Below are 22,269 nucleotides of genomic sequence, written 5' to 3' on the forward strand. Positions count from 1 at the left end.
TCTATCAAAATCTGTTTTACTTTTCCCTTTCAGGGCTAGAAAGAGAATTTTTTAGTACGCTTAAGTGCAATATCACTTTCTGATGAAATTATTTCCACCACTCTTCCAAGCGCGTGGGATCAAGAACCATTCCTGTATTTACCTGCATCAAAGGCTAATGGAAGAATATTATCACCAGAGACAAACTCAACTGAGGAAAGCACAAAACCAGACTCCTTTTGTCCAAATGTTATCTTATCTCTGCTGCTGAAGTGACACCTAACAAGAGACCATGTTTTAAATAAGTATAAATAACATTAATTAGAGTTGGAGGAATGCAAGATCAATGAAATTCACCAGAACACAATTAACATTTTTTGAAACAGTGTAGCAGTATTATTCATTTCTACAGCTAGATCGTCACAATCCTGTTACCCTGCAAAGAGAGCTGTCCTTTCTTACAGTTGATTTAAATAATTTTGACTGTGCTGCTCGCAGCATCATTCAAAAAAAAAGAAAATATTAATTTACAAAATAACCCATTCTCCATATTTATTATGACAAATAAAAATCTTAAATAAAACAGGCTTTCTCTCCCCTCTCTCCCCCCGACCCATCCCTCATTCCAATTTCAGGTAGCTTGGCACTGAGTAATTGAACATTAAAAAATCAAGTTTGTAGACTTCATACAGCTGCGTTTGGTGCTCGGAGCTGATGTTCTGGAAGAACTCTGTGGTCATTTCGTCAGTAGTTCTCGTAGACTTTGCATAGGTGGGGAACTTCAGGTAGGTGCTTACTCCTGCCAGCTGAAGAATGTAATTCGAATCCTCTTCGAGCGTTTCGTATTTTCCTATGAGGTCGTAGTGGATGTGGCAAGGGTGGCAGAGGGAGTACACAGTCTGCCAGTGCTCGTTGAAGGGCTCTTCTCTTTGGGTGTGCGGGTCGATGAGATACGCCACGAACTCTTCAAATTTCACGTCATCCCCTTTACGCAGAGCTTCCTGGGTTGCGTTTTTCCTCTGGCGCCTCACGATTTTGGTGCCGTATCGCTTGTGGAAGGAAGTGTTGTACTTCTGCGTGAACTTGTTCCTGTAGGCTGACACCAGTCTCTCAAAAGGCTCGCGAACAAAGAGGAACTTCATGTAGTTTTTCAAGCGGTGGTTGATCTCTGGGATGCTGTACTGATTGAGGGTCTTCAGGTTCGAAGACACGTGGGCTTCATTGGCCGGGATTTCCATCGGATCGCTGTACTTGCCTCTTCCTGTCAAAACCATCATGACTCTCTTCCAGTTTGTGCAGGCCACTTTGGGAACATAGCAATAGATCATTTCATGATCTTCATCCACAACCAGGTGTTTGAGATCGTTGGGTGTCAGCACACGGCGCTTCCTGCTAGATACGCTGTTTGCTCGGCACGTGTCTGTCACTTGGTCTCGTCTAATCTGATGAAGAATTGCTGTGTTGGACAACTGCAAAGAAAGCACAGGCACCAGTAAGTCACGCGGCTGGGAAACTCTTACTGCCGTTTTGCTTATTATACAAATTCATAGGAAAGAAGATTACTGCCCGTATAGCACAGTTAATTATGTGGCTGAGTAAAACTGTTCCTACACCAGAAGGTAAAACCTCTTTGGCTCCAAATTGCTTGATACGTGCTGCTTAAATGCTGTTCACAAAGAAAGTGTCCAGGGCTTTGCTTCGAAGCCAACACAAAGAGCACAAACGTTGACACAGCCTGATGGCGAGTGTATTTACAGCACCCTCATCCTGAGACGCCGTCACTGCTTTTCTTAGTCCTGGAAAATGGATCTTCCCACCACTCTGCAATCCATCCCACGGCTACAGCAGTGCTGGACCCTGCCTGACCTTTTCCTGCTGATAAGGGGGAAGGAAGACACCACATTTGGAAAATTTGTCAAAATAAAAACAATATGTGCTCTTGTTGCTGAGAATGCTAGAGAATGAATAATCTTGGCTTGTTTCTTGGCCGTGACCTTGGCAGAAGAAATGACGCCCATGGGGATTCCTGCTGCTCCCAAAGGGGAACATTCACTCAGATGTGACTTCTTGAGGAGCAGGGAGAATATTAGCTGTAAATTTGCCTCTCTGCTAAAGCCACGTTAACACAGAAAGGAGTGCATGGCCTTCTAACATACGCAGCACCACGTTCACCCACAGCCCTTTATTATTTTGTTAACAGCACCCTAACTTTCTACTATTACTGCTACTGGATGCTTTGGAGGGGCTGTAATATGTCTTGGGGAGGCCCACGGGGCAGCTGCACAGAGGTGGCCACGGTCTCGCCCACCAGCCACCTCCCACTCAGACTGTGTCCAGCGACAACAGCGAGAGCTTCTGCTAAGGCAGGTAACGAGCTCCTCTGGGAAACGGGGAGCATTGGCCCAAGCAAAGGACCCTGCCAACACAGGGCTCCCGTGTTTGGTTACTCAGAGCCACCTGAGGTGTCTCTGCATGGCACCGTGTTTTGCTGCGCAGCCCTACCTTCACTGCTACAATATTCTGAATAAATTGCATCAAAGCAACAAGGGGAAGGTTTTGGTAATGTTATTTACATTTACTTAACACCGCTTATGTGTGGATTTCAAGGAGCCTTACGCACAATAATTAGTTTAGCCTCAAAGCCAAGTATTAAGGCAAGTATTGGCCTTCCTGTTTGATAGATAAGGAGGTCTGAGATTCCTTCTTTCTTGAATGCTGAGTCTTTCAAAAGTGTTTATCTGATGCCTTTCTAGTTAGGTCAACACGAATCACAGGACACTGCAATCAAGCAGTTGAGGCAATGTGGACTGTATACATCTGCTATGGGGGTGTACAGCCTTTGGTTACAGGCGTCTTCCCCCTTGATGGTGAAATACCCTTGGCAAATGGTTTTGCACCAGTTTGGGGTTTCATACTGAACCTCCAGTTACTGGCTCAAATCTCTGCTTTCAATACCAGTAGTTAGCTCTGATTCATATTAAAAAAAAAACAACTCAAAGAAGAGGATCCAAATGCACTTTATAAACAAAATCCAAACCAAACCCCAAGATGGGACCAAGCCAGTTGTAGGATTTCTGAGCTTTGGAGGGAAAGGACATAGAAATCATACTGTTACAGACAAACCCTAAGAGCCCGGGTTTCACCCGCCCAAGGGGCAGCAAAAGCTTTTGCAACACATGAGCAGCAGAGACTCTCCCCTCCCTCTGAGCTGCAGTGGGTTGCAGAGGAATGTTCTTGCGGGATGGGCAACACCAAGGGGCACCTCACACTTGGGTGGGAGGATTTTTTCCTTCAGGACAGCATTTATACGGCAAGCCTGAGAGCTCCGTATTTTGTACAGTGCCACCCACCACTCTGAATTCCTTGATACTTTCCTCATCTCATCTCTTAGCCCCTTTGTTCAGCAAAATGTTGGCTAATGGTTAAAACATGCAATAGCCCAGTGCAGCTCTTTTAGACAGCTTGGGTCGTCTTTTGTGCGTGTGTGGTATTCCCCCAAATACCTCCCAGGTGCACTTCAAGGGCAGTTTTGTGTTATAGTTGAAGACATGAGAAGCCAGATGTGAAATGTGCTTCGTGTTTCCTAGGAAATCTGACTGGCAGGGATTTTCCAAAATAAGATGTTAGAAAGCAGTTGACAAGGACCACACAGATTTTTGAAGAAAATTACCGTTTCTGCTAAAAAAAAAAAATAAAATCCCTATTTAAATTTATGCTGTTCTCAGAGAGAAACAGAACTAATGGTCAGCCCTATACTGGTTAGAGTTACTACTGAATAATTTTCAAAGAACTAAACAAAAACCCCATGCAAACACACAGACATACAAATTCTCCTCTGCAGACAGACAAAATGCTGGAATCTCTCCTCCTGCAGATTTTCATCAACATCATACAGCACATTACTGCTGTTTGTCTCTGGTTTTAGAGTAAAAAAAAGAGAAATGCCTGAATATACTGCTACATTACAATATATTAATGTACTGTATTTGCTTTTCTGGTGCTGTTCTTGGGATTAATACAGAATTACGTGGATGAGATTCTATGACCAGTATTAGATAGAAGGTCAGATTTGATAATCTAATGGTTGCTTCAGACGCTAATCTGCAGATGAATCTTTGCAGAGCTTTGCTTTGCTCCTGATTTCATTCCTACATCAATAGGCTAAGCGCTTCTTCCCCATATATTAACATTAATGAGATTTTCAGGCATTCGGAGTAAGGGGAAAAAAATGCAGCCTTAGTATTTGCAATTGCAAATGAGATTGCACTACATTAAATTCACTTAAAAGACGACACTTGTGCATTTTGAAGTGGTACTTGTCTCCCACTCTTTTCAACACGGAAAAAATATGAAGAAATGGCATACAAGTTTGGTCAGCTACATTTACTAAGTATACACGTATAGACCAGCACCCCAGGGTCAGCTCTGCACGTGCTCTGGCCTGTCTGGCGGCACACAGGACACATATTAAATATCAGTGTAACACTAAAAGGGTATTGCTCTATTCTCATCAATTACAGTACCAGTTGGCAGGGCTGATGGATGAAGGACCATGTAGGAAATACAGTTTTCAAAGCTCTACTTCCACTTTTTTTTCCGCCTATTGATTTCAGCTTATTGAAAAAAAAGCCAATTTAGTGACTGTCCTAGAACGATGTCAACTGTATCAAACCCCATTTTCTTCTGCAGCTGACTAACACACCCAACGCACCATGGAAGAGCTGACCTACCTGCTTCCCCCAGAGAAGCAAAGAACCCTTCTGGCTCTCCTTGAGGTGTAATGGTAACAGCCCTCTCGCTAAAGGAGTGGGTGATACGAAAGCCACACTCACACTGCACTAGTGAAGTCAGGTAAAGAACCAGAGAGCCTTTAAAGGAGCTTCTGCAGAACCACCAAACTCCTCCTTGTGAGCTGCAGACCACAGAGCACATACTCCAGGGTCTCCAGAGCCCACAGCACCGTGTGGGGTAATTGTGACAGCATTTTTCAATCTGCTATTTTGAAATTATATATTAACACCGAGTTACCTGATGCTAATGCAGTTCCTCCTCACTTTAACTTACAGGCAAGGCATTTAAGCCACATAATAATTTCACGCTTGAAGCTGGTGAGGGGAACTGGGAAAAGAATAAGATTACACGAGACTGGAACTACATTCATCCAAACTGGAGGTCCACTTGGCTGGTGAAAATGTGCTCACAACTAACGAGGAAAATACGCCCTACAGATTTAAGCAGCCAGAGAGATAAGATCCAAGGGACAGATATCTTTAAAGCCATGGATGGTGAAGGGCAAGTCAAACAATGACTGTCTCTCCCCAAAGCCGTTATGGATGTAGCTACAGTGGAGTTGTGCAAGTGCAATGCTGCCTGGACACCGATTGCTCCATCTATGGTCATTACCAGACATCCCTGCTGATCCCTCAGTTCAAGAAGCCACAATAAGTAATGGTCTAAATCCACCCCACTTTGGGAGAGGGCACTTTTAAGCACATGTGCAGGTTACCATGAGAGCAGTGTGGGGATGGTGATAAAGCCAATGCTTTGGTCTGTCCTCTGACAGTTCAACTTGGACTTCAGACGGGCATTAAATGTTTTGAAAAGACATCTGATAAAAGCATCTTCCCTGAAAGGACTGACAACACCATAGATGCTCTTGATCACTTTTTTTCCTGCAGAAGTTGTAACGGGGGACAGAGAAGAAGGGCAACTTTGTCGAGATCAAAGTTTTTCTTCCTTTGCAGCAACCGAGCTGAACTGGGGGGCAACACGAGCACCGGGAGACTCCCAAGCTCAGTGGCATTTAAAAGAAGAAAGAAAGAAAGTAGTCTGGGGACGCTCTGATCCCAGAAGCTTCTCTTCTCCAACAGTCCCAAACTAACAACGGGGGAGGAAAGCTAAGTCCAGCACGCTCTGCTTATGTGGATGTCTTCTGTACAGCTTAGGGGGGGGAGCTTTGAGTGCAGTGCACTAGACAATATACTGATGAGAAACATATATGCTGACTAACTGACAATCATCAACCCATGACGTGCAAAGGTTATTCAAGGTAAATCACAGTAATGAGATGGGAGGCATTTTCTTCTGGTTACTTAGGCACAGCAGGGTAAAATAATCTTTGAGGGCCTTTCCAAGCTTGATGGCGAAGCAGCAAGTTCAGATTTAAACACAGGACATTTTTAGTTTTTTTTTTTCTGATTATAGTATTGTACTGCAAACTAGGAGCAGAGATCAATTAAATTCACAGGTACCTGCACTGAAAGCACTTTGTTAATAGAAGGATGGAAATATCTAAGTGTCACTCAAAAAACCAAAATTAATTAAATTTTGTTTCGCTATAAAAAAATTAGTGTGCAACAAAGTATCCCCTATGCTTATAAGGCAGGGGTTTATTGATTTCTATAGCACTGCCAGCAGCTGCTGCTAGTTCTGCACATTACTGTAGCGAGGCTCACAACCAACCTATGTTGGGAGTGCTAACATGACATTTGGGTCTGGCAGACCAAAGGCGAAAATTATCCAAATTAAATTAGAGTGGAATAAGAATTAATATTGTGAATGGGGTTTGCAGTCCCACACCCTGCTAAATTGCTTTTTCTCTTCATTTTTACATTGACACAGACTTTGCATCTGCCTTTAATTCTTCATTACACTTGTGTTTAGAGGTTTAGTTTCTGTCATATGCTAGAACTACGCAAGTCGCCGCGGCGTTCCCCTTATCTGTGGTCCAAGCAGCTATCCATCAAAATCCGCTGCAGCTCTGCAGAACGTGCAGTTGGGTCTATCCGGTAGCACTGTTGAGTTTAGCATAAACCAGAGCTCGTCTCCACCAAATTCTTCTGAATGGTATTTGTTTAGAAGGTGTGTGCAGCAGGCTCATAATCGATTGAAAACAAGGTCTTAAAGTGAAAAGTGTCAGGCAGACTAACTATAGGTGGCACTAACGGTCCTAGTTACGTGACATCGAGAGACACTAGTGTTTCAGTTGACTAAAATTTCTCAGGTATTATCAGCTCGCCTTCTCCCAGCCCATCAACTACATCATCTGAGCTCCAGGAGGTGTTTGTTATTCAATATATGAAATGTTTCTCGGTATTATTTATGTTTTCCCAAATGCTTAAGGGTTTTTCTTTGAGCATGAGGTTACATGCAAGCACGTTTCCAAACCTGTTTTCACATTAAAAGTGTGAATAAGATTCTTGCAACCTTGATGGACAGTCTTGAAGTTACAAACATATTTTAGACTATTTTAATACTTGGCTTTTACAATTTGCATCCATAACTACCCTACTTGGTGTATATATATTCCAAATTCTAGATTGCTTTCTTACAAACATTCAGCATTAGACAGTAAAGGGGAACTAGCAATTTTTTATACTTGACAGTCCAAGCATAAGCATTTCTCAAATCACCACAAATAATTATTACTCTCTGCAGACTTCTACAGATGACAGTCAGACAATTATAGCTATGTGAATCAAAACGCTGAATCTAAAAGAACAATTGCATTTTAGATAAAGGGATTTTATTAAACTGACCCGGACTGCAATAATTTTTTTAAGTAATAGCTTTGTAACATTTCATACCTTGATTTATTTCACATTTCATAGCATATTATTCTTGACTTAACCTTTTAAAAAATTTCCAGCACTCAAATGAGAACCCCACCAAAACCTCAGTTAATAGTTGTTCAGAGTCCAATAAAGCAGACTAGAAAGCACATCGTGTGTACTGGAGATGCAAATGCATAAGATCTTCCCTGACAACCTGCAGACAGACAAACTGGAATACAAATCTGCTATGAAAACGTCTCTAGAGAGTGCCTGGATAATAGAAGATAATAAAACTAATATTAACTTAGGAGCATTTTTACTAAGTGAGAAAATTTTAGAGACAAATTATATCCTCTGAAGGAAACTCTTGAAATATTACAAAGCTCCTTTCTTTTCTCCATTGCATGCATTGAACTTACTGCCCCACAGAGAAGATGAAGCTGAATACGCATTTTTTTCAATTTTCGGTATTGCAACCCAAGATAACCATACCCTTATCAGTTCCCACTGTACAGAATGAATTGGGGCTATGAAAAGAAGGATCAAAGCTGTTGAGAGTAAAGCAGTCATACACTGTAGCTGCTACCACTGTACTGTCAAAAATCCCCAATTCCCTCTTTCTTCCTATGCATGTCCCCAGCTTTGTCTGTGTGTGTCCGTGCACATGCATGTAGAAGGCAAGGATGAATAATTCAGCAGTTGCATTACTTTGGCTTTGGAGGCTACAATGATTTGAATAACAACACACCCCAAACCCACATCAACTTTGGCATTCCCTCTTCTCTGTCCAGGTACATGATGTGGGTGCTAGAAAAGAAACAACACCAAATCAGTCAAAATCCGGCAGCAGACACACATGCAGCTGCAGCTGCTGATGCTTTCCTGGGAAAACTTCACAATGAGGTCATTAAATATTGACCTTTTGGTCTCGAAGAGAAAGTAAAGTACCACAGTGAGCCTAAATGATGCAAAAATCCCCTTGAAAAATCACAGACTAACACCAAGTAACACCAGCTGTATGTTAAAACCAGCTTTTAATCAGCCTAAAACTCTGTCACACAATAAGGTAAAGATTCAGGAAGAAAAGAGCAAGCCCCTTTCTAAACGCCACCTTCTCCTGTATAATCCCAAACATCTTTGGAAGCCTGTTCATTCCCATTGTCCCTGCCAGAAACTATTTGGTGTCAGGACTCATATAATATGCACAGTTTGGGACTAATAAAATGAATGTATACGTCCTGCAAAATGTCTCTCTGAAGGAGATGGAAAAGTTGTCGGTCCCCAGGAAGTCCAGGCAGAAAGACCTATGGCCGGCCCCACAAGGGGTGAAGGAAATCCCACCGTGTGTGTTGCTCTTCTGAAACTCTGGGGGAATCTTACAAACACCGGGCAGGCAAAATCGAAGTAACTAAGTTCAAGTGCAATACACACGAGAGGTAAGAAATCATCAGGAAGGCCGGCGGAACCTCGAGCTGGGAATAATTAAAGCAAAAAACCTTCATGGGGGTGGGTTTCTTGGGATTTAATTTATAGAAGACAAGATTGGGGCCTTGTGTTGTGTGTACAAAGAGCACTTCGCATCGTCTTTCCAGTGGCTGATGCTGGCTGTTGGAAAGGAAAGGGAGAAGGGCAATTTGGCAGATGGTGGCCAATCCTCCCCCCCCCCCCCCCCCCCCCCCCCCCCCGTCACAGCAAAAAGAAGCGTATGAAACCCCGGGGCTGGGACCTCAGCTGCCCCGGTGGGGTGAGGGTGACAGAGCTGTGGTGCCTTCCCGCGGTGGAGGCACTGCTCTTGGCAGCCCAACCTCCCCACGCCATCGCTGAAGCGTTGTGCCGTCGCTTTGACAGAAAAGGACAGCGCGTGATGAATTTGCCCGCTCCTGGCTCATTCTTTAAGTGCAGCCATAAATCACTGCTTGTATTAAAAAAATGAAAGGTCTGGCTATTCTATGAATTTAATTTTCAAATGAAAACTTTCTGGCCTTTTCCCTCCAACACACACATACACACAGATGTGCACACACAGCTGGAGCTGAGCTCACGCTCTCTGGCCCTGTGTGTGTAACCTGTAACCTACAGGGACACAACCATGGTCTTGCTAACCCTTCCTGGTTCCCAGGCATGGATGTTTCACCTCTATGCTACAGTCACTGACCACTCAAAGCTGCCTCAAGCAGCCCTTAGGAGCCCCTACCTATCCCCATCTTTTATGGACTTAATTACGCTAATGGAGGATTGACAGCCATAGAGCAGCAAGGAGTGAGTTTGGTCTCACGCAGGTGGGGGACAGGGAGTGGGGACCTGGCAGTGGGACCCAGCAGCATGCCACATCCAAGAGTATGAGGCTGCACTCGATCTTCTTGGCTGCCAGGGAGCTGATCCTATCTGGCCTCGCCTGGGAAAGCCCCTCGCTGAGGATACACCACTGCTGGCCCCTTGGGAAAGGGCCGGGTTTGCAGAACTGCCCCCAAGTCACCAGGGCCTGTAGATACAATCAAAGGGACTTCCACTGTTTTATCTCACAAGTCCCAGGTTGCAGTCGAGCCACAGATGAATCACAAACTGAGGTGGCCCAAGCCTGGGGACAAGAACACGCGCGGGGAAGCTTGAAGCCAGGGGAGTGATCTGTAGCTGCCATACTCTGCTATTACATCTCTACTGTGAGAGCTGTAGATGTGGTTTTCAAGGAGAGGCTCGAGAACTGGTTAGGAAAAGGCATGCCATGGACATCTGCAAATGGTGCACCAGGAGGAGCACTGGGCTGGGGATGCATGGAGTCAGCCAGGGTGGAGCTGGGAGTAGCCCTTAAAAAACAGAGTAAGAAACTGCATTTTAACACAGCTGGCATCTAGGAGACAATGGAAAAACTGACATTTATTTCTCTGTCGCAAGAAGTTATGGTAGTAGGGGTGAGATAAACTGGGTGGAGGGGGGAAACAGGACAAAGTAAATATGTAAATACAAAAATACATAAGAAGTTCCACAAAGAGGAAGGGAATAATCTGTCTGGGCTCACTGTGGTTAGAGGACAAATAGCAATAAAGCTAAACAAGAGAGACTCAGCTTAGATGTAGGAAAAATCTCAACAGAAAGGATAAGGTATGTCTGTACTGAAACAGAGTGAAGGATCTCCAGCACTGGAAACCTCAAAGAACCTGCCCAAGAAGGTGTCAGAAGAATCCAAATGATCCTACCATGTGGACAGGTGTCTCCTCGCAGGTCCTTCAAGCTTCACGAACCTGGGACGATGCCTTTTGGAAGCTAAACTCACTGTTGCAAACCCAGGTATTTTACAGACTTGAGGAACCAGGCTTTCAGCAAATGCTGCAGAGCCACAGAGGCAGAGAGGCCAGTCACTGCTTTGAACGAAACCTCCCTCAGGAAAAGGCAACAACGTCAAACTACAGGGTGGGCAGACATCAGAACGGTGCTCAGACACCACCATGACAGGCACTGTGCGAGACCCTGTGCACGTCATGGTGGAGGAGATGCAGGAGGTGTGAAGGCCTGGAGCTGCCTGGGACACGCATACCCCGCTCGACCCGGCAGCTGATGTTAATGGATTTCTCGGTAACACAAATCCTCCTCCTGTACCTCTGGGTTACAGCTTAGGTGTCACACAGTCAAGTAGAAATACTTATTTTCTTCTCAGCAGGGTATCTGCTATTTTAACTGAATACAATTTACTCAGTCCCATGCTAAATCAGGGTAATACGTTTCCAATTTTTAACTCAGCGTGTAACGCACCAATATTGCTCCAAAGCTTTTGAAACCCAAATAGGAAAAACAGAAGATAGTTGCTGCATAGTGGGTTTCTTTAGATATAATTCATGGGCTTTAGCAACCTGCTGGAGGAGAGGGGAACCCCGTAATTACATGTCTAGCTGTGTGGAGTCCCTGTCTCCCACAGCTGGGGCAGGTGCTTTGCGTGGGATGCTGCGGGTTGTCCCCTTCTGACATCTCTGAGCAGTTCAGGTGAATGCTGCCCCCGCAAGCCAGGGATACAGGCTCAGGCCCCCACCAAGGAATGCCATGCTGTCTTATTTAAGGCACGATGCTGGAAGTAGGAGTGATCACGCCTGACAGCGTATAACCCTGCCGTAAGCTCTGCCCTGTGGGGATTGCTTGCCGTCTAACCGGACGGTGCAAAGGCCCAGAGGAGATGGGGAAGAGAGAGCCGATCTCAACCCCCAGCAGGTCGGTGGCAGAAACAAGAACAGATTTCATCTCCTGTGTCAGTCTGACTCTTTTTTTTCTTCATGTAATGATTTGAAAGAATTCATCTGGACACAGACTGGCAAAATATCCAAATCCTTTGGATAATGGATTTTCTTCTCAACTAAACTATTACAAATTAACATTGAATTTCTTTTCCTTCCCCCTGGTGAGGTTATATTTTGCTCAGAATAAACCTTGCTGTGCCAAGGTAACTTTTCCTGGCACATTCATCCATGCTACTCACTGATGTTCACAGAAGGTGACTAACCAGGGTTGCTCATTCTCCACAGCCTTAATTACAGTTAAGCGGAAACTTTTCACCTTTCTGATGCTGTACAAAAAGAATTAAATGACCCCCTACTTGAAAAGACAAAAGGCCTTTTCTATTAAAATGCTAGCATCAATTTATAATCTTAATTACAACAGGCTTCCCAGGAAACCTTCCTGCTGCGGAATGAAGTAGTACAGAAATAAGATTCTGGGTTAACATGGAAAGCCTGTTTCATCAATAGCTTCCTAGGTCTGATTTCTTCTACCTCGAGATAAACACCAGTGACTCCAGCCCTGAGGGATGCTGATCCCCAAACAGGCCAGCGGCACTCATGTATTCCAACCCCAATGCTGTCAGTATTAGACCCAAAGAGGGACCAAAGCTAAAGACAGAAGATGCACCATCGTACAGGAGAGGGATTTGTTTGCTTTTGCAGTATTTTCTGATTTTGTTAAAAAAAAAACCTGATGCTTCAGTCTTTGTGCACTGAAAGAAACTCACTGCGGGTAGCCCACTGCAAATGATTCCACCACAGGCTTCTCTGGGAAGCAAAGGGCATCTACATAAGGCTGTCCTCTTTGTTGGCCACCAACGCCTCTATGCCAGCGTGCTCCATCCCCTGTGCCAGCTCTACACAGACAACAATATCCAACGCTCTGCAGATGCGACCATCAGGCCCTCGCTGGAAACTCCCCATCTCCCTCGGTCCCTCTGGATTGGAGTGGGAGAGATCTCAGCAGAGCAACAAAAGAACAGAAAGCACGGCTAGGTAATCTTCTTTAAATCCTGACAAACCTAAAAGTGTCTTGGTCAGATTTTTAAGCATCTGACTTGCCACATTAGGCCTTCTTATGTCGGAGCATGAGGGCAATGTTAAAAGTAACTTTCATCAGTGATTTAAGACAACTGGAAGGTACAATTATTAGCACGATGCCTTGTTAATTTTCCTCATTTCTACAGCTGTGTTTACTGTGATTTCTAAGGGTTCTCTGTCTCATCTAATAACAGATCAATTTAGGGACTGCATACTAAATGTTAACTTACAATGGAAGAACAAATACTTAGTATTTCTTTAAATGGCAGCTATTTTTTTTAAACCGTTCCCTCAACTACACCCTGAAAGAAATTGCACATCATCTTTTTTTCCCTTTTTAAAAAAAAAAAAAAAAAAAACCAACAAACCAACATTCATTCTTTTTTAAACTTCCCAAAGAAAATGAGCAGAAAAGGCCACTCTGAGCTCTTGCTTTCGGGATCCTTCTCTGGCTGCAGCCAAGTTCTGTCCCCTTCCACTCTGGTCCTTTCATGGATGCTGAACGCGCGCCAGCCTCTCATCAGTTCCCTCTCTATCCGTGAAACGGCTGGCTCCCTCTTCGCTGCTCTCATGTCCCTGTCATCCGCCTTGTCCCACCTGCAGCTTGAGCATGCCAGCAAAGATCAGAAGAAAAAGGGAGCTCTGGGACCGAGTTTTCAGCTAGCTCTTGGACTGCATGCAAAACCCCCCAAAGCGGGTCCTTGCTGTCCCGAGCCAGGCGGTCGTGGCATTTGTGAGCCTGGAGGGCATTGAAAGATCGGGGAGATATCCCCTCTCTCTGCGGGGAGAGGTGCCAACCCGCAGCCCTGCAGCCCAAAGGGACACGGTCTGAAAGCCAGGAGAGAGTCGAGGCATTCAGCTGTGCGGGCGACGGGAGCCAAGAGCGTGCACTCGATGGAAACGTGCCCTCCCCCTGCGCAGCGGGGAACAGGACGGCTCCATCCTGCAGCCAGGGCCAGCGCCGTTCCACCTCCCGCGGATGTCCTCGCAGGGCAGAGGGGTGCGCTTTGCCTTAAGCTCCTCGCACGGGCAGCTTCCCTTCGGCACAGGTGAAATGTAGCGCCTGGCAGTTTACATCCACTGTGCCGCTTTTTGGTATTACAGCCTTGGAAGGGTACTTACGGGGGAACTGACTGCTTGGCTATCAGTGCCTCCAGCTACCACTGGCTTCTTGTTGCCCACCCATATGAGCTTGTTACTGTTCTCAGGGCTTTTTAGTTTTATAAGCTACTTATTTTCACTTTGATTAACAAATAATGCTAGTAAGTTGGGCAGGAATACATACATCTCCCTATATACATAAGCATGCATAAGCATCCATCCATCCATCCCTGCCCACATCCCGGTAGTAAGCACCCAGACGGCACACTGGCTTATGCTGGTCACAGACCAGTGTGCACGGTATTTCCAGGCAGTACCGAAGCACTGAAAGCCATTTCATGCAGAAGTAGGTGGGAGTGAAAAAATTCAGTAGCACGGTGGAGGGAAAGCACGCGCTGCTGCTGATCTTGTTTAGTAGGGTGGTCTGTGAAGCATCCGTGGTCCCCAAAGCCAGTCAGTACCTGGGAACTGCTGTCACCTCTCTGATGATTTCAATCAAGACAGCAGAGGTACCTGATGACTCCTAACAAACACTGGGGGCTGATGCTATTCTGACTTACTGAATGGAGGTTGTCCTTCTCCAGAGCTGCCCGGTGACATGGATTTAGGAGTGGAGAAAAGTGACAAGTTTGAATAGTGCCGGAATAGCTGATATTCCTGAAGGAGAAGTAAACCTAAATTACAGTTTCCAGCTAAGAGAGCTATTGTTTTAGATTCTCTACACAGCAACTTCCACCCACTGGATCGACGAATGATCTACCGGTTCCTCCTCCATCTCTCAGTGTTGCCTGCTGCAGGACCCATCTTTGCAAGGCAGGGAGAGCTGCCAAGCGCCACCATGCCCTTCACCCCATGGGAGGGCTTCCATGGCACAAAAGCCTCCCACAGACATGCTGATCATTAACAGTGGATTTTGCTCTTTGAACATATCCTGCCTTTTATGAGATGCATCAGCACATCTGACCTAGAGATTAACAACGGCATCCAACTGCTCTGAACCCTTTTAGTTTTGCATTTCAAATATAAAAGTGATTTTGTGAAAGTCTGCTTATCCTGTTGTTTCTAAATCCCTTCTGGATCCCTTCCAGCTCCCTAGCTGGAGCAGGTCACCATGTGAAGGTCCCATTTGCAAGGACCACACTTAAACGCTTTTGATCAGGTGTCTGCAACCCTATATCCATTCCTGTAATCCATCCCCATGCGTATTTTCCAACTGCTATGTACCCCAACTAGCACGAGCAGGGAAGTCTCACAGAGCCTCTTCCTGACTCTTCCTACTGTTTTTAGAGACCTTCTCTTCCTGCTCCATGACCTAACTTTATCTCTGGCTTTGTTTGTTTAAAAATAAGCTTTGTTCACAGGGGAAAGCAGTACGCGGGATTCACTGCTTCCAGGAACAAACTGTAATTTCGTTGAACTACTTCTGTCCTCCTGGGTGCTCTCTTCTTCCAGCTCGCCATCACCTCTATGCATGTACGTGCAAGTGCAAGCCCCCACCTTCAGTCTCTCCCCCTTCAGCACTCTTCAGAAGTGGTCAAGGCGCCCTAACTCATTAACAACGCTGTGTTCTCTCAGCCCCTGGCTAATCAAACACAGGGTCCAAGGTAACCATAGTTATTTTAAGGTTTGCCTTAACTCTTCATTCTGCCTGAATGTCTTTTTCACTTGTGCCTCTCACCGCTCTTTCCTCACTCTCCTCGGCTGCTCTTCATTTAACCTCTCCGGCATCCCTTTTGCAAGCTGCGCTCAATGCCACTAGAGCTCAAGTTGAACTTTCAAACCCGTGGAGGTCTGGGAGCAGAGGGGGGGAGACGCAAACATTTTCAAAGAATGACATGAATGTTAAACAGGATGAGTAAGAGGCTGCTCCAACACACACAGAGTACATAGGAGATTGAGATAAAGCAGCTACTATACACGACCAGTTTAAACCTGATGCAGAACATCTGCTCCTGTTTCACTTTTAATGATTCATGTTCTCTTGTCTGCAGCTCCGGAGAGAGAAGGACCACCTGAGCAGAGATAACCCGCAGGTTCGCTTCTACCGTTTCCAGGAGGAGAAAACACTTGCCAAGATTAGCGGAGAAAAATGGAACTGCTGAACAGCCAGCTAGGCTACGCAGAGCCTACACATCAGCCTACTTATACTTTTTGTTCCCTCTTCACCCCCCCCTCCCCCCCAACATTGCAGACAAGATTGGGCCCCTCTCATCCTCACCTCCCCACTTAGTTTTTGTGGATCAACTGAGATCAGCAAATCTTAGGAGCTCAACTGTAGCCTAGAATGACAGCTTGTTGGAAGTACTTTGGGATCTCTCTGCTCCCAGTGTCGAGGTAGCGGAGCAGTCCTGAGCCCACTAAAATATGGGCATATTTTAGCTATGACCTGCCTCGTTGGGGACTGAAGGCAACAGATGTACACATTGAATGGGAATAAATGCTGGTTCCCAAATAAACCTCAGATAAACTGCAGAGGGATCTGCAGGTGCTGGCAGGATGGATAATTCCTCCTGAAGCTGCATCTGGAGCCGCTATTGCAGACTGAGGTCTGGGATAAAAATAACACCCAGTACTTATCTGGTCTTTTTCCATCTGTAAACTTCAAAGCATAATGCCTCATCCCTGCTTTCCAGATGGGAGAAGCAAGCCACAAAGAACTGGTCCAGTGTTGTTGCATTTTTCTATCATCTTCACAAGCTGAACCTTGTCCTCTTCCCTGCCCAAGCGCAACTCTGCTGGGTTCAAGGCAAGGCAACCCAATGCTACCAGCACTTCTGATTTTCTGTGATTCTGCTTGTATTTTAAGATGAGGGACGGGGTTTATTTTTCAGTCTTGGTTCTTGGCACTTCTCTGGGAGGATTTCAGAACAAAGTATGTCCTTAAATTTTTGTTCTCCATGAAGTTTCTAGTCCTCCCAGTTACATAAAGGTTAAGTAAATGGATTAAAGTGGAGTCTCAAACTTCAGGATGAGAAATTGGGGCAGTAAGAACGCTGGTATCAGCGGATTACAGATATTCAAAGCCTTTTGTTTAGACTTACACCTTTCTCTCTTTGTTATTTCTTTCCTGACCAACACTCGTGAGATTCACCATTGGGTGTAACTTCCATATCAAGTTGGTGTCTATAAGAAATTAGTAACAGATATTTGGCGCTGCCTGTTGTGAAAATGTATAGCAGCAACACATACAGTTTTCTGTTTATCAAAACAACTGTCTTATATGCCACTGAGATCTAATGGAAAGTCATTAAAGTTCAGTACAGTCAGAGCACTCCAAGACGTTGTATTGGGATTAAAAAAATCACTTAAAGTACAAAGATGGGTTACATGTGTTGGTCTTGTTTTTAATTTGATGATATAAGTTTGCAACACCCCTGAAAATCAACTTCTATGTTACTGAAAAAAAAGAACATAAAATTCACGGATCTGTAAAGGTCATGGTGAGAAGTAAAAGGCAGCATTTGACTTTTTCTGGAAAAGTACTGAGTTCACTGCAAGAAACAGAGATGTGAGAAGCATACGGTCTACCTGGAATAGGTGGACAGTATTAAGCCAAACCAGTCCAATTTGGAGAAGTAGCATTAAGAAGCTGGTTAGTGGGTACAGCTTAAACAAAGTACTACAACTCTGCCTACCTGCTTTAGCCTACCACATCTTACACGTCTGCATTAAAAACAACTAGAAACACAGTAGAGAAGGTAAAGAAAAGCAGGGAGGAAGACAAGTTCGTTCGAGGGACCCCATAAAAAAAAAACATAATGAAATCACAGGCTGCCTGGGAACAGCTCTCTGGGTTTGAATGACATCTGTTAGCATAGTCTGGTACTTCGACATCAGTTCAAAAATGGATGAATGGTCTAAAATGTCTGTCCACAGAAGACAGGAGAAAAAACGTTGGTGGAAATGTTTTTAAAGCATTAGTGCCCTCCAAGGAAGCAGGTGAAATCAGAGCCTGGCTCTGGCATTAGAAAGTGAAGGGGAAGGAACACAGAGAAGAAAACAAAAACGATCCATAGTAAAAATATTGCTCCTATGTCTCTGAGCTGAAGAGCTTCCTTTGAGAAGCTCTCGCTTTTGATGGCAGAGGATGACATCCCTCTGGGATGAGAGAGAAAAGGAAAACAGAAAAGCCTGTGATAGAGGAAAACTACTAAACAAAAGAGACTGTCTGGGGAATTAATATTTATGAAATGCAAAAAAGATTGTAGTAAAATAAGAGATAACACAAACCTAATAAAAGCAGAGTTGTTCTGAATTAAAAAACCAAGATGCAGAGCTTGCAATCTGCTGCTGTACTAACAAGAAACCAATTCCCCTCTGTATCAGGCGATGTCAAAAGAAAAAAAAAATACACACATCCAAAAGTCAGTGAAGTAAATGGAAAAATTCCTCTTGATTTCCAAAAGGTTTTGATTTGATTCTTTGGTAATTTCTGATGTTGTTGAGAGCTGACAACTACCACTATCACCCCCCTAAAGAAATACTATTGCTCACCCAGTGGCAGAGAGAGATGCTATAGGCCCAAAGGGTTACTGCCAGAAGCTGAACAGCTTCTCTGATCCGTAGAGAATGACAGTGAACCCTAAATCCTGGCATGGGATGTTGGGGGGTGTCACCTGCAGTGTTATGGAGATGATTATTTGTGAAACTGCATCTGGGAGTTACTGCACCAATGGCTCTTAGAGTCTTTTAAAATCTTTCCCCCCATACGTGTGAGCTAGAAAAGATGTTTTCACTCAGAAGCCCTCCTCCTGCTGTGGAGTATCATAATGTGCCATATTCAATATGCTGTCTAGTCTTATTTTTAAAGCCCATTTACTTTTGGGAAGGAAAATGCTTTAGAATCCTAGTGCATCTCTCTGTTAAGAAGCATTTTTTCTGATATTCTGCTAAAGTTTGTTTCCTTTTCTGTTTGGTTTCTTTTTTTTTTTTTTTTTTTTTTTTCACACCCATGGCCAGAAGATCATGAATGTGGAAACAGGTCAGTTTAAAAAGGCTGAATGAAAACCACTGTAACAACCTCAATTCTGACTTTGTTTCTCTGTGGGTTTGTTTCTTGGATGGGGTTTTCATTTTAGGTAGGGTTGTTTTTCATTTCCAGGCATGGTTTGCTCTGGTTTATGCCCAAGGACTTGCACTAACAGAGTCCTACGGTTCTGTGAAAGGAGTATAAACATAGACGCTAATCATCTGAAAATCTTACCTTCTGCACTATTTCTTTTCTTTAATAGAGCTTCCCAGATGGAGGCCTTTAGATGGTGTAACCGCAGCCCGGGTCCCCAGGCTCAGAGCTGCAGATGTCACATAAACTGTGGCATCCGCTCCTCACAGGCAATCATGTTTGAAAGAGCGTTTTCTCCGGCATGGAGCGAGCATGTCTTCACGCCAGGGAACTCAGGGCGCACTGCGCAGACCCTCTTCACAGGAGCAGCCCTTGGTGCCCAGCACCGACTTGAAGAGGGATGCTTACCCCAAGCCAACGCAATGCAACGTTGGGTCAAGACTGTGGGGGGTGCCACAGGGTCCTTCTTCCCACCTGGCATGGTGAGGGGATGGCACACAGTGTCCCACAGGGGTGGTGGAGCGAGGGCAATGCTAATCCATCTTCGTACCTTTGGTTTGCATGATTGGTGCAGTGGGGATGCTACCTGGCCTGATCCTACTCCAAGCCTGCTGCCGTCCAGGTGACAAATCTGTACTGGCAACTACTCCTGGCAATACTGGCTTCTTCCTGGTGAAGGAGTGAGCCTCTAAAGGGAAATGCCAGGTCATGGGGCATTTCAGGCCTATTAATGTAATTTAGAAAGAAAATCCACACTGGGCCATTAGCAAAAATCAGGTGTTAGAGTGCAGGGAACACGCATAAAACACTGCATTAAACTATGGCAGTTTTGCTGTACCTCAGAACATAAAGTTTATTGAATGGCTCCCAGAAGAGGTGAAAATGGATTTGGCACTTGGCAATGAAGTCTATAATTATTTTTTTATAGAAAATCCATGACCTGTGCTCATTTTTTTGTGGCATTGGCTGGTGAATGCCCTTGTCCAGCACCGCCGTCGGTGGGAGCAGGACGTACAGCTGGAGGAGGGCTCTGGGCTGTCCCGCACCCCTGACGAGGAGCTACAGCAGAGGAGGACCCTGCATAAGACCCCAATTCTCCCTGTTGTGCCATTGGAAAGGAGCAGCGATCGGTCCCTTCACCCGCCCAAGGCCACCCCAACTACCTGGAGAGCTGGCAGGCAGGATTGAAGCTGTCGTTGATCTGGCCTCCAGTGGGCGCCGAAGCTGGTGGAGGCAGCAGCAGTGACCCGTCCTCTAAGCTCAGCCATGCTGGAAGAGCCAAGCTCATGAACGTGTCTGTGGCAAACCAGGCTTGGTGTTTTGTAAGCTGTGGACCCATTCGCATTTCTAACCATCTGGTTTCCCAGAACTGGCTAATCTGATGGGTCTGGTGCCAAATTAACAAAATCAATGAAATGCGTGGTTATGGGAAATCGTGGGAATGCAGCTAGGGACATAACATCACTTCGTGGAGATTTAAAGAGCTCTGCATCTGAGATCAGACAGGGTGGGTAGAGACGGGATAATTAAAAAGACTCACTAGCACCACAGGAAAACACTTTCTGAACTTACTTATGCAACAAAAATTTATGTTCAAGGACACTAGAGTCATTCAATAGGCAGCTCACAGCTATACAGCTACTGCAAAGAATAACAAATACAACTTTGGAAAGAAAATTTATAGATGTGTTTTTAAAATGCACATGCCGATACCCTCATTTTGCATTTCTTAATGGCCCTGCCTTCCATGCATTCATGGCCTTCACGAACCTTATGCAAAGGACTTATAAATCAGTTCCTCTCCTGGACCTTTAAATAGCAAGTGATTAAAACTAAAAGCAAGTTCTAATTATATCAAAGAAACCACTCAACTAGTTCTGGCTCCGGTCATCAGGCATAATGCAAGCTTGCTCCCTCTGCGGCTCAACAAAGTCAAGAAACCACAGACTATTCCCAGACTCAATTCTTAAAAGTCTAAATCTAGACAACAGTAATTTACACTAGGGTTAGTCCCCCTAACATATCTTTTATATCTAACCTAGCAAGACCTTCAGATAGAGCAAACACTTATTTTACTTAGAGATTAAAGAAGAGCACTCAGCAGTGCTCTCACTGCTGTATGTTGAATAGGTGAATGCCAACAAAAACATGACTGGACCGGAACCATCTGACATCCAAACATAAAGCAGCAGCCTTTTATTTGGGATATTTGTGAACAAGCAGACAGCTTATACCTGTGTAGGAGCATTCATGGCCCCCACAATTACAAACTCTCAGTCCCACTGAGAAGCACGTAAACACTATCGCTGTACAATAAATGTGAAACCTGGTCATGCTGACATGGAGAGTCTGTGGCAGAGCCAAGCTTGGCACCCAACAGTGTCCTGGTCTCCTGTCATCAACACCAGCTTCTGAAAGCAGTAAATCTACCAAAGTAACAAGACAATCAAAGTAAAGGTTTCCCAGTTTCTAGTCAAAAGTTTCCCTTTCTGCATCACATTTTTCAATTTTCTTACTGAGCTGAGCGCTCAATGAAAAATGTGTTTGCCATTGACAAGGCTGGAATTAAGCACTGTACAATTTTTTACCGTGTCCGCATCTCACTGCAAGAAGACTGTGATTCAGATCATGGGCCGTATGAAAATTAACGCCAAGCTTGCCAGTGACTTCAAGGAATTCAGAATTTCCTCTGCTGTGTTTGTGCAATGTCCAGAGCTGCGAAGGGCTGATTGCTAGCCGAGACCAGTAAGCGCTGTTCTAATACTTAATAAAAGTAATGGAGAAACTGAGCAGACCCAAATTAAAAGGCAAAGAAAATAAGCAACAGTGAGAATACAGACAAAGAACATTAAAATGCTTTGCCTCTTCAAGGCAACGTTCTTTGTTCTTTCCATTCCAAAGCCAAGTATGAAATAAGGGTTTTTTTTAAACACTAGTCCATCAACAGCAGTTTCAGAGAAAAGTGACACTTTTTAAAATGAGGGAATGCACAGCTGACTTTTGTAAAAAAACAAAAAACAAACAAAAAACCAAACAAACAAGAAAAAAATCTACAAGTGTTTCCAATCTCTATGCCTCTATGGGGCTGCTGTGTTTCATCAGTCTCAAATAATAAGAATTGTCCAATAGCTATCACGAAAATATCCACCTGAGAAAGTTATGAGAAGTCTCGCAGGATGCAACGCACCCTGCTGAAGGCTGAGCAGACAACCCGCTAACGTGAGGGAGATTTATATTATTAGAAGGGCCGCCCACAGGTTTTATTATTAAG

The 22,269-nt window shown here is 44.6% G+C and overlaps 1 protein-coding gene across 2 annotated transcripts in view; it reads right to left on the reverse strand.

The window, feature by feature from the left end:
- Window positions 1-599: 599 nt before the first annotated feature.
- CHST11 (carbohydrate sulfotransferase 11) overlaps window positions 600-22,269 on the reverse strand; it is a gene marked incomplete at both ends in the record, with an annotated part of 172,554 nt that continues 150,884 nt past the window's right edge. For both annotated transcript variants that reach the window (XM_082497297.1, XM_082497296.1), the window contains one exon: window positions 600-1,448. In XM_082497297.1, the coding sequence (XP_082353423.1) occupies window positions 600-1,448 (849 nt within the window). The remainder of the gene's footprint in view (window positions 1,449-22,269) is intronic.

This window comes from Vanellus vanellus, assembly GCF_965231255.1.
Source record: "Vanellus vanellus genome assembly, chromosome: 1".
In the NCBI taxonomy this organism is placed as follows: domain Eukaryota; kingdom Metazoa; phylum Chordata; class Aves; order Charadriiformes; family Charadriidae; genus Vanellus; species Vanellus vanellus.